Consider the following 13,436-nt stretch of genomic DNA (forward strand, 5'->3'; position numbering starts at 1 on the left):
ACATTCTATTTATTCCGGCATGCCCTCCTGTTGGTAACATGTGAAAATCATTAATTATAATTCTTCTTAATTTTTCATCTGCTATATTCTGTTTGTCTTGTACTATACATATTTTGATATCTCTTTCTTTAAACATTTTAGGATCCTTTCTTATCTCTTCAATAATTGGCTGATTCTTATTATTCTTTACTAGTACTAGTTCCTTTATATTCTTTTGTGCGCACATTTGAATCAAGGCTCTCAACGATGCTCGTAGCGCAGACGTTGATCGAGGTTCTTGATATGTCGAGTTTCTCAACGACGCTCGTAGTGCAGACGTTGATCGAAAATCTCGAATCAGATAAATAATATCGTCTTCTTCGTTGTACAATATACTACTATTTGTATTTTCTTCAGCCGAATCTAGCTTCATTGTTTTGCAATCGTCCTTGTCTATCAGTTTTACCTCTACCGCACTTTTCGGGAATTTCAACAATTCGACTACGTCTGGTTGATCAGTCCATTCGTTCTTCGAATCGGCGATTTCCTCCTGCTTTTTCGTTTGTGCTCTCGTCATCACTAATATACTTTTCTCTGAGTCCTTATTTAGTTGCTTTAGTTCTTCTGATGTAACTTCTATTCGTGATAAGGCGTCAGCTGTTACATTTTCAGCTCCTTTCACGTATTTAATTGTAAAGTCGTATTCTCCTAACTTCAATCTAAATTTGTTTAATCTGCTGGAAGGGTTTGTCATACCAAATAGGTACACCAATGGTCGGTGGTCTGTCAAAATAATAAATTCTTTCTGTAGAAGGTAATGTCTCCATTTAGCAATGCTCCATACTATTGCCAGTAATTCTTTTTCTATCGTAGGATAATTCATTTCCGCTTTATTAAGTGTTCTACTGGCATATGCTACCGGTTTGTCATTCCCGTTTGACAAAGTTGCTATTAGTGCGATGCCAGATGCATCTGTCCGTAGAATAAACGTGTTCTCCTCCGATAAATCTGGGAATTCCATTACGGGGGGGTTTGATAATGACGCCTTGAGGCTTTCAAAAGCTTTTTGGCATTCTGTTGTCCACTCAAATTTTACATTTTTCCTTGATAGTCTATTTAGAGGTGCGGCTATTTCTGCAAAATGATTGATATGTTTTCTGTAATAATTTGCAAAGGCTACGAATCTTTTTGCTTCTTTTGCATTTTGTGGTATTGGATATTGTTCCAATGCGGTGATCTTTTCCGGATCTGGTGCTATACCTTTATTCGAAATCTTGTGTCCTAAATATAATAGTTCTTTTTCCATAAACTCGCATTTAATTGGATTTAATTTCAGATTTACTTTCCTTAGTCTCTCTAATACCTTCACTAAGTTCTGATTATGCTGTTGTAGACTGTTGCCAAAGACTATCAAATCATCAAGATATATAAACATGTTTTCAATAATTTAAACCTGACATTGCCATAGTCATGGCTCGTGAGAAACATCCTGGGCTTGTCTTTAACCCCATCGGAAGTCGTGTCATTTGATATTGACCTCTATCGGTTGCGAATGCTGTGTACGGTCTGGACTTAGAATCGAGTTCTATTTGGTAATATCCTTGGTATAAATCTAAATGTGAAAAATATGTTGCTCCTGATAAAGCGTCTAGGATTTCTTCTATGCATGGTAATGGAAATCTGTCATTCTCAATTTTGTTGTTTAGTTGTCTGTAATTTATCACAACTCTCCATTTCTTGTTTCCATTTTCATCGTTTTTCTTTGGCACTATAAGTAGTGGAGATGAGAATTCTGATATTGCATTTTCAATAATCCCGTCTTTTAACATTTTGTCTACTTGTCTATTTATTTCCGTTTTTTGTCCATGTGGTAATCTATACGGTTTTGTATAAGCAGGTGATACTCTTTTTTGCAATTTTATTTTTGCTTTGTATACGTCCGTCGTTGTGCATGGATCGTTTTCTAAGAAAAACACATCGGAATATTTTACACATATTTTTTCTATTGCTCTTTTTTCCTCTAGCGATAAATTTGTTGTGTTTATTATATTCAAAAGTCTTTCGGCACGACTCACCGATTGTTTTGATTCTCCCATGTGGAAAACGTCGAACTTGTCTAATCTTTCGACCTTCGGTCTAAAATTCTTAACAATTATTTCTCTATCATTGATATTTAATATCCTTATTGGTATTTTTCCGTCGACTGGTTTTGAGACTGTTGCTGCCGAGAAAATTCCTTCCGCTATCTCCTGTGGTATAGTTACAAAATCTCCGTAGTGTGTCCCGATCTCGAAAAAAAAAATAATTTTTCACATCTCCTAGGTATTATTATCGTATAAATTTCTCCCATAGATAGCATTTCCAAATCTCTTCTCATTCCTTCTACATGTAACGATAATTTTAAGGATTCGTAATTTATTGTAGCAAAATATTGGTATAAAAAATCGCTACCAATAACTCCATCGACTTTATTTGTGAAACTCTTCATAACTGCAAATTCCTGTGTCAACGTTATCTTCTCAGAGTTATCTAATATTTCAAGGTCACACAAGAAGGTTCCCCTTGTATATACAGTTTTTCCGGTAACGCCTCGCAAGCTAATACGTCGGGTTTTGTTTATGTCGGTGTAGTTTTTATCTAAACATTCTTCAAATAAAACGCTGACTGTTGCGCCAGTGTCAATTAATAGTTTTTTGCGTTTTCCTCTGTAATAAACATTAATATAATTTAATCCACTTGCTGTGGAATTATCTGCCTCCATTCGATGGGCCACGAAAAAAATCTACTTCTTGTATTGTGCTTGTGTGTGGCTGCTCTTGGCGGGGCTGCTCCTCTGTTGCGAAATATGCTCCTGGTGAATTTCTGTTGCTGGGGTTTCTACCTTGCGACCAATTATTATTTCTCCCTCGTTGACCATGTCCTGCTCCTCTGTTTCTTTGAGACCTACCTCTGTTATGATATTGTCTTACTTCGTTTCCATTTGTATTCCTATTATTATATGTCTTGTTACCTTCTTTTCTCCTGTCAAAACTATTTTTGTATCCGTTTGTTGTATTTCTTCTTCCGCCTCTATATGTTTTATTCATGTGGTACATTCCTGCAGTTTCCGTTCGAGTTAGCGATTCTTCGTTCTTTGCGCTTGTTATCGCTTCCGCTAAAGTGCTAAAGTTCTTGGCTTTCAAAATTGTCTTTATCTTGTCATTTTTTAAACCGTTAGTAAACACGCTTATTGCAATTTCTTCGTTTACTTTGGCCAGCACTTCTTCTGCATCTCTGTTTCCCTCTGCTTGTGCTATTGTTAATTTAGCCATGAGCTCCTCTAAACTTCTTCCAAATTTTTCTATTGACCTATTCTCTTGTTTCGCTGAGTTGATCTCCGCTGACAGAACAGAGATAGATTGTTTTACTAGAAACTTTTCTTTAATATCGGTTATTAGTGCCGCGTTTGAGTTGTAAGTAGTCTTCAGTCGTAATTTTGCTGCTTGCGTTAGTTTCACCTTCAACAGGTACTTTGTTAGTTGCGGTTTTCCCTCATTATCTAAAAATTCATCGTACAGTTCAATTGCGTCTATGAATGCTCTAATTGATTCTTCGGTGTTTCCTATGTGAGGGATCAGGTTCCCTGCTGTTTTCAGTTCGAATTTCTCTCCCATCTTGTCGTTGTTATGTTCAACTTGTCTTTTCCGTAGTTCTGTTTGGACTTTTTCGATTTTTCCTCCAATTTTTGCAATAATATCTGCATTGAATTTGTCTTCTGCTGCCTTACAGCTGTCACCTTTGTATATTTTATGCACCGTCCTAAACTGTTCCGTGATAGTCCTGAGTTTTTCCACCCATTTATCTGTGATTAGCTTATTTTTCCTTCGTTCTATAGTGTCTTTTGTGAGATTCCTATTTAATATAGTTATATCTTCCAGAATACGTTGAAATCTTTCCTCGAACATAAATTCGGCTTGGCCTGACTACGTTACTCAATAGTATATGGCCTAGTGTCTCGAAGTCTCAATTACTTCGTAAAGCTTATCATTGCCGTTAAGTTTATCAAATATAACAAAATATAACATATAAAATATTATAATAAAACATAAATGTAAGTAAAATAAAAGGATCAATAATATTGGATAACCGTCAATATTTAAAGTGTCAGTAAATAAGTAAGTGAGTAATTATATAATAAAAAAAATAAAAATGTCAATATGAAAATTAAAAAAAAAAAGTCATCAATCTTACTTCATAAGCAGTTAAACTGTATTGTATTAAAAAGAAAAATTACTCACGAATATGGGTTCATGTGTCTATGCATTTGGTCCTGGATTCTGGGCGTCTAACCTCAGCATCTCCATTGATTTAGATACTTCCTGTCGGATGTGGCGTCGAAGCTGCTTCTTCCATCGTCGATACAGTAGCCATCCGACGATGATTATGGCCAGGCTGAACGATACAATTCCCAAAACTCCAGGGATTGATAGCTTCTCGTTTTCGCCGGTTTCAGCTGTCACACCTCCGCTGTTGCCTGCTTGGTTTATGAAGATCTGTTCCTCTTTTTCTTTATTCTGGTTGTTTCCCATCTTACGTGTAGAGCTGCATACCTCAATCTATATGCGAACCAGAAAACTCCATTCTTTAACTTAAGGCACGGGTCGCCATGTGATGTTGGGGGTTGCTGGACGAAGACACTATCCCGAACAAACAAACTTAAACTTTTTACATAACTTTATTCTTACAAGGTTGAAGGTACAATTACAACTACGTCGACCGACATTATCGTTAGGATAGGTCAAGGTGACCCATATCTCGGTAACTATATCCCCTGACTACGCGCCAGCAGAGTTCAGCGAACACACTACTGATCCAACAACGATGTCTCAGGTACTCGACCTTCCCACTTATATCTATTATATTAAAAACAATGCCCATATGTATTACCATATATGGTTATGCTATACGTATTTCAATAATGACGTGTGCTTTGTTTGCAGTCTTGCGAATGAGTTGAATACTTTGAACTTTGCTACTGTCGTAATAAATTATACAAATTGCAACTATAATATTGACCTTATTCTTATAACAAATAAATTAGGAAAATTCCGCGAGGGTTGTCGTGTACCATCACAATATATGCCAAAGATTGTTCGGACTATAGGACAATATCACTAATAAGCCATACCCTCAAAATATTTCTAAAGGTGATTCATGGAAGATTATATAGAAAGCTAGAATATGATATGGATGATACCCAATTTGGGTTCCGCAAAGAACTTGGAAAAAGAGAGGCATTGTTTGCGTTTAATGTCCTCTCTCAAAGATGCTTAGATATGAACATGGATATTTATTCCTGTTTCATCGACTTCGAAAAAGCGTTCGACAGGGTCCGACATGAAAAACTAATAGAATTATTGAAAAACAGAGATATAGACAGACGAGATTTACGAATTATAATCAATCTGTATTGGAATCAAAAGGCCAATATAAAGATAGAAGAACAAGAATCCGAGAATATTGAGATAAAGAGAGGAGTAAGACAGGGTTGTGTTCTGTCGCCGCTACTGTTTAACCTGTACAGTGAAGCCATATTTCAGGAATCAATAGCGGAGCTAAGTGATGGAATCTCTATAAATGGAAGAATAGTAAATAACATAAGATTCGCTGAGGACACCGTTATAATGGCAGACACCCTGGAATCGCTACAAGAATTGCTAAATAGAATTAACGATTATTGCATTCGATACAGACTAAAAATAAACAAGAAAAAAACTAAATTTATGATTGTCTCAAAAACAGAACATGAAAATGAAAGGTTAATGATAGAGCAAACCCAAGTAGAAAAAGTTAATACATATACAAATATCTGGGAACCTGGGTTGATGACAAAAATGGCCAAAGCAAAGAAATTAAAGTCCAAATTGAAACTGCAAGGCAAGCATTTATAAAAATGAAGACACTGCTTAGAAACAGAGACCTTTAGTTGCCTCTCAGATTGAGGGCTCTAAGATACTACATATTTTCTATATTGCTATACGGAACGGAAGCTTGGACATTGAAGAGACAACACATAAGGGGAATAGAAGGGTTCGAAATTTGGTGTTACAGAAGAATATTGAACATTCAGTGGGTTCAAAGGATTACCAATGTTGAAGTGCTACGACGTTTAAATAAGGAGTTAGAAATTATGAAGAGTATAAAAACTAGAAAACTGGAATATTTGGGTCACATTACCAGAGGAGAAAAATATGAGTTGCTGAGAATTATTATGCAATAAGGAAGGATCCAAGGAAGAAGAAGCATAGGAAGAAGACGCATCTCCTGGCTGAGGAATCTTAGAGAATGGTTTAACTGTAGTTCATTACAACTATTCAGACCAGCAGCCAACAAAGTGACCATAGCCATTATGATATCCAACCTCCGATAGGAGAGGGAATTTTAAGAAGAAGAAGATGCTACCCGCACTGCATTCTAACTGTGGCTTTTAGTATAGAAGAACTTAACATAAAAACTAGCCTCACCACAACTATCAACCAAAACATACGGAGATATTTTGGATATATGTATAACTAGAAGAAGAGAAGGCATGTAACGAGTGATAGTTGAAGGCAACGTAGCAGACAAAACAACCAGAGAAATATTTACAGCACGATGGTCGGACCAAATAAAGGACATGACTGGTTACTCGTTCTCCGAAGCAAAACAACACGCACGGGAGAGAGATAATTATTGGAAGAGCAGGCTTAAAGAGAAGAGACTTTAATCAAAGTGTGCTTGCGTGTGCTCTTGCATATAAAGGAGAGTAACTGTCTCTCATAACGAAATCCTCACATGAGCTACAAGTAGCGCTTCTGAAACACATGAAAAAAAGATGTACCTAGGGCACAATACAGAACATGGATAAATTGGAATAAAATAGAAGGAAATTTCACTTTTTAAAGCAGATTATGACATAAAAGTTCAAAAATTAATTTTTTGGTTATTTGAGTACCAATTATTTTTTTAAGGATCTTCCCTGCGTAATTACGAAATAGCCAGAGGTCAAGATGCATTAGAAGGTCAATTTCCTTACCAAGTATCCATTCAAGAACGTAGAGACGAAGATTACAAAAGCTTCTGCGGTGGCTCAATTATTTCTCCAAATTGGATTGTAACCGCTGGCCACTGTTATTTAGAAAATACTAATCCTGATGTTAGAATCGTGGCTGGAATCATAAAGATCAGTGAAACTAGTGAAAGTATGCAAGTTCGAACTATCGCTAAATATTATATTCATGAAGATTATCATGGGTAAGTTATTTGATTTTAGTATCTTTAATAAGGTTGATTTGATTAAAAAGATATTAAGCTTTTGTTTCTTGTTCAGATTGGTAAACTCGTTGATATGTGTAGACCATGTTCAATGACTAGTTTTATTCCAAATTAGATATTCTCTAGGTAGCTCTCCAGGTCTAGAAGACCCATGGCTTGGTTTACTATTATTTTCCATTCTTTCCTGTTTGGTTTATTTTTTACAATTAGAGATTTACGTTTTTCTATGTCTTTTTCAACATCCTTACTCCACCTTTTTTTCGGCCTACCTTTCTTTTTCTTCCCTCCTATTCCTCCCATTAGTATTCTGTTGGGTAGTCTAGTGTTTAGCATCTTTGGATGTGTCTCAACTATCTCAGTCTTTGCGATTTTCTGATCCCTACGATATTCGGTTTTCCATACATATTCTCTAGTTCTATATTTGAATATTCTTTTTATCCATATTTCATTCCATATCTTCCTCCAAACATTTAACTGGGGTGTTTCCCAGTAACAACAGGTGAAGGAGTAAATGAGACTTGGGCAAAAATAGAATATGATATATTAGAAACCGCAAAAGAAAGCACAGGCATCAGAAAAATTAACTTAATGCATCAAAAATATCAAAGCCCTGGTTCAATACTGAAATAAGAGATCTAGCGTACGAGAAGAGGAAAGCATACCTACAATACTGCAGTTACAAAACTCCAACCAATTACCAACAATATAGAGATACAAAAAATTACATCAATTCTAAGATAAGGAATATACGAGGAGATTACTGGACACGCTTACCAAAGAAATGAAACACGATTTTTATGGGCACAAAGAAAAGTTTGGAAAATACTAAAAAGTAGGAAAAACCCATTAACGAATATAGAAGTTTAAATAAAATAGAAGCAGAACAATAGACCGCCTATATAAAAGAACTATATAAGGAAGATACTACAACACGCGAAGAAGAGGAAGAAACATGAAGTGAAGATGAATCCAACATAGAGACAAAACTAGAAATCACAAAAGAAGAAATAAGGAACAACATACGTAACTTAAAAAACAGAAAAGCCCAAGGACCCTATGGGATACCAAATGAACTCCTAAAATACGGAGGAGAAACCTTAATCGAAAACATATAGATTCTAGAGATTCTCTTTCAAGAAATAATATGTAGCCAGAGTGTACCGTACCAATGGAGGACGAGTATAACAATACCAATACACAAGAGAGGAAACAGCACCCTACCAACAGACCCTACCAACTACATCACCTTGCTGAGCACAACTCTTAAACTTTTAACAAAAATACTTGCCAATAAAATGAATGAAAAATACACAATTAGTGAGGAACAACAAGGTTTTCGGAAAAATAGGTCCACAATAGACGCCATATTCATAGCCAGACAAATTGCTGAGAAAGCTCTGGAATATATTAAACCTAGATCTGACTAAAGCCTTCGATTGTGTAAGATTAGAAGATGTGCTAAGATTGCTAAAGGAGAAAAATCAGCCCAACAAGATGATAAGGCTAATTAAAGACATTAATACGAAGCACAAAATCAGAATATAAATCGAGAATGAATTAACATCGGAAGTAGAAATCAACTGGGGAATCGGACAAGGGGATAGCTTTAGCCTTAGCCCATTGCTTTTTAATTTAGTAATGGACCAAATCATAGAAGACATTAAAAGTACAGGGAAAGAATATAAGATGGCAGAAAAACAAATAAAAATCCTCTGTTATGCTGACAACGCAATCTTAATCTCCGATAACGAGGATAACCTACAGCGAATGGCACATACTTTGAATACAGTTGCGAAGAACTACAGCATGAAAATATCAACAGCCAAGGCCAAATCCCTGGTAGTGTCAAGGGAACCCATAAGATGCAAATTAGTAATTAACAACGAACTAATTGAATAAGTCTCAATATTCGAATATATGAGAGTCGAAATATGTAGTTATGGAGATGTTAAAGAGAGCGTCCGAAAGCAAGCAAATAAAGCCAATTACGTATCAGGATGACTGACGGTGGAGAAGACAGCGCAGACGAGAGTGTAATCAGCATGTGACGAGAATGGACAGCGAGAGACTAGCCCGTATAGCCAGAGATTAAAAGCCAACAGGCAAGAGACCAAGGTCCTTTAAAAAGTGGCGCGGTAGCCGGCAGTCAATATCACAGCTACGAATACAAACTCAAAATCGGTTAAGAATAAGCCAAGAGTCCTAATATCAGAAGAAGAAAAAGAAGAAGATTTTCCTGGGGACTTTTCTTTCCCACACTTTTAGCATAACTTGTTCGGATTTACTCATCATCGATGTCTCACTGGCGTATAATGCTATAGGTCTTATCTCTGTCTTATATATTCCTATTTTAGCCATTTTAGACATATTTTTACTTCTTAGTAATATGTTTAGAGCAACGATACCACGCTTACCAGCCATTAATCCTCGCTTAGATATCTTCATTCATATTTGGTCTCCTGGCCAATGTCGCTTCTAGGTATTGGAGTATTTATACTTCTTCGAACTAATATATTTTTCCTTGTGTGACTATTGTCAGGTATTGTCATTTGTATGTATTCTCGTTCTGTCTTGTTCGTACTTTGGGTTATCAGCACTCTGTTATTAGCGAATGCTAGGCATTGGTGTTTTTGTTGATTAACAAGTCTTGTTCTGTTGATTGCGACTGCCTTGTCGACAATTTCAAGAAGGATACTTTCATAGTATCCAACAACATAGATGAAAGTGATTCCCCGTGTCCCTCTCACTGACTTCAAACTTATCTCAAAGGGTCAGTTATTATTCTTACTAGTTTTTCACTAATTCCATTTCACATAGAGCCTTTTAAATTTCTTTGCGGTTGACCCTGTCAAAAGCTTGTTTAAAGTCGATGAATAGGGCCATAATAGATTTCCATTCGTAGCTTTCTGCTTGAATTTTGGGCAGCAGAAAAAATTGATTTACTTTATTGTATTGATTTACTGTACTCTTCTGAATCCACATTGATATTTTCCTATGCCATTATCCATTTTTGTGATATCTTATCTTTTATATATGTATACTGCAAGTATGTTTGCTTGACTTTAGTAGCTCTAGTAAGACACAACATCCGTGAAAGACCTTAATACAGAACTAACTAGTATACAATTACTAAAAATTATTATTCCATAAAAAAGTAATACGAAGTAGGCAATATAGAAAAATATACTTGTCTCTATTTATTTTACAAAAAATACATTTTGAGAAATTGTATTATTAGAGGTCCAGCACCCAATGACATCATGGTAATGAAAGTGAATGAACCTTTCATTTTTAACGATAGAGTTAAACCAATAAACCTTCCAAAGCAAAATTTTGAAACCATTGGAGAAGCAGTAATATCTGGATGGGGAAATACGGATAAAGAACTAGAACCAGATAATCTACAATGGGAGTTAACACAAATATCCGACGGCCAAAGTAAGTATATATTATCAAATATAACGAATATAATTGTGGGGGCCTCTAATGATCTACCCGATCTTAAGACAAAACCCCCGAGATTCGAGTTTAAATAAAAGACTTTGTACTTTTACTTTCTATAATCAGCTTTAAAAGTTAACAGCTTGCAAAATTATTGAATGACGAAAAATTAACCGTATATCTCCAAAATGGATAAGTTCTAACACACCGCGTACAATTAAAATGTTAGTAAATACCATAATCCGGAATGTCAAACGTGCATTACAGTATTTCTTGTCGAACCTATTATTACCACTACACGATATCTTAAAAAGGTTCCCGATTTTCCGGAAACGTTCTTTGAATGCTAAAATGTGTTTTTTATTACGCGGCTCGGAAAATCTACTCGATCACCGTCTTGACTTATAAATTCACATTTCAACACTGAAAACTATTTACGACGCTCTCATTCTGAAATTCTTGTTACGAACATATATGTGTCAAAGATCTGCAATCTTAGCATGACGTGATTTCTTCGAAGTAGATAAATATTATCAAAACAAAACGTATATGTCTGAGCAGAAGAATGTGTCTATTCAGGGTTTTTGAAACTCCTAATATTATAACGATTTTTAAATACAGGGTTGTGCTTTAAACCAGACAAACAATTAATTAAATATTTAAATGGCTTGAACATTCTCCCACCTGAGACATTCTCTTTTGTTACACAAAATGAACATGGCTCACAAAATTAACAGAGACATCAAAATACCATGATCATCAAACAACAGTAACATAACATAAAAGACAAAAATAAAAACCGAGTCTACCTCGTATACCGCAGCGGGGTCTTGACTTCACGCCCACTCCGCGTTACACTTATTTTCGCTTCGGGTACTCTGCTCTTAGACACTCCCGGCTCCGCGACACTCTCGGCCATAGCAACTCCCGCACTTTCGCACACATTCTCTGAAGGCGGTCCCTGGCTGTTGCTCGACTCCACACTGATGTCGTCACGTGGCATCTGAACCCAATCTGTTGGGCATCCAATGGGTAGAAACGCTGAATGCGTCTGAGAAACTGTCCTGTATCTATAGCAATCTTCTCAAAGCCCCCTTGACGAAATGCGCTCTTGGTACCGACAAAGTTAGTCCCATTGTCACTGGCTATAGTCTTCGACCGACCTCGTCTGGCAATAAAGTATTTGGTAAAGTCTACACCCGTCGTCTCGAATGCTATCGCGTCCCGGACACGATCTATTATCAACAGTGTCGCACTCACCCCAAACGACCCGGTATTATGTCTTTTGCAGACGACGCACTTGGAAATCGTTCGCGCACGATAGCCATCAGTCCTTGTGTTCCGACATGACACGACTTGACATGTTCGCGAAATAGTAGGCTATTCACTATAAAATGCTTGGCTGGCAAAACTACTGGAAAACGAAAATATTCATCGTCGTTTCTATTACTGATGCGAGACTTCAATCGAATCAAACCACTCTTGTCTTTGAAGGCTCCCATTCCACACAATTTTTTATCGTTTTCGTCCGAAAACGTCTCTTTTTGTACTAGCTGGAGTACCAATGTTTCAGCTTTATCAAGCTCCCTCCTCAAGGGTTAACTCTCCCTTTTGTTTGTCGTCCTTATTTCTAGCATTATTGGTAAATCGACAAATCCATGCGCACATGCGCAATGTCTTCAGATACTGAGAAAAGTAATTAAGATGCCAATCAGCTAAGGTCATACCATCTTTCTCACGGTTAACAAGGACCGTAACTAGCTTTTTCTTGTTCTCCTTGTTAATCTCTTCCTCATCACAGCTGTGATTGTCTCGGGGCCAAAATGATGGATCTTCATAAAGCCATTGCGGACCCTCCCACCATTTGGACTCTAGCAACTGTTCAAACACGCGCTGCGCTTGTGAGACTATGACTCTTTTAGTTATAGGTTTTTCAAGAGGTAGATCTGTATCTTCATCCTCTTGTCGTAGACACAAGGTGTCATCTATCTTGTTCCATTTTATTCCCAAGACTTGGGTCGAGGCATCAATAGTGTCATCGGGGGATTGGCCTGTATACTCCCACCCTCTGAGATCAAACTTGCCTTCAGCCATTATTATGTTCGACTCTTCTATAAAAATTCGCAGCTCCTGTTCATTAGCAACACTAGTAACGCAATTGTCAATGTAAAAACTATGCGACAATTTTAAAATAGTGTCTTCCGAAACATTCAGCAGTTTTGACGCACATCTTGTTAACATCAAGGAAAAATGATGTTCTAGTGAAGCTCCTAATAAAAACGGACTACTGCTAATCCCGAATACCACACGACAGTGGCGGTACACCTTTTCTTTCCCTGCATCATCTATCCAAAGAAAACGAAGAAAATCTCTGTCAGCTTTGTGTATCCCAATCTGTAAAAAGGCTTTGCGAATATCTGAGATTACACCGATTTCTTGTCGTCTGAATCTTAATAAAATAGCAGGAATCAATTAAATCAAGTTAACCCCCTTTTCAAGGCATTGGTTTAAAGAAGGTTTGTCTTTTTCTTTCGCTGAAGCGTCAAAAACTGGTCTGATTTTTGTGGACGCGCTATTAGGCTTAATTACCGGCCTGTGGGGGTAAATAATGACCTCGGTTCGGCTGCTCCTCGAACACTTCCTCAATTATATTTTCATCCAGCCATTCTTTAAATATTTGGCCGTAGGCTTCAAGATATCCATCTTTGTTTATCTTCTTCAAC

General features: G+C 36.7%; 1 protein-coding gene across 1 annotated transcript in view; it reads left to right on the forward strand.

Annotated features, from left to right (window-relative positions):
• Positions 1 to 13,436, forward strand: part of LOC114327441 (trypsin-1) — a 30,922-nt gene that overhangs the window by 5,515 nt on the left and 11,971 nt on the right. Inside the window, exons 2-3 of the mRNA XM_028276067.1 lie at positions 6,969 to 7,251; positions 10,511 to 10,710. Coding sequence (XP_028131868.1) covers positions 6,969 to 7,251; positions 10,511 to 10,710 — 483 coding nt within the window. The remainder of the gene's footprint in view (positions 1 to 6,968; positions 7,252 to 10,510; positions 10,711 to 13,436) is intronic.

This window comes from Diabrotica virgifera, chromosome 3 (assembly GCF_917563875.1).
Source record: "Diabrotica virgifera virgifera chromosome 3, PGI_DIABVI_V3a".
Taxonomy (NCBI): Eukaryota; Metazoa; Arthropoda; class Insecta; order Coleoptera; family Chrysomelidae; genus Diabrotica; species Diabrotica virgifera.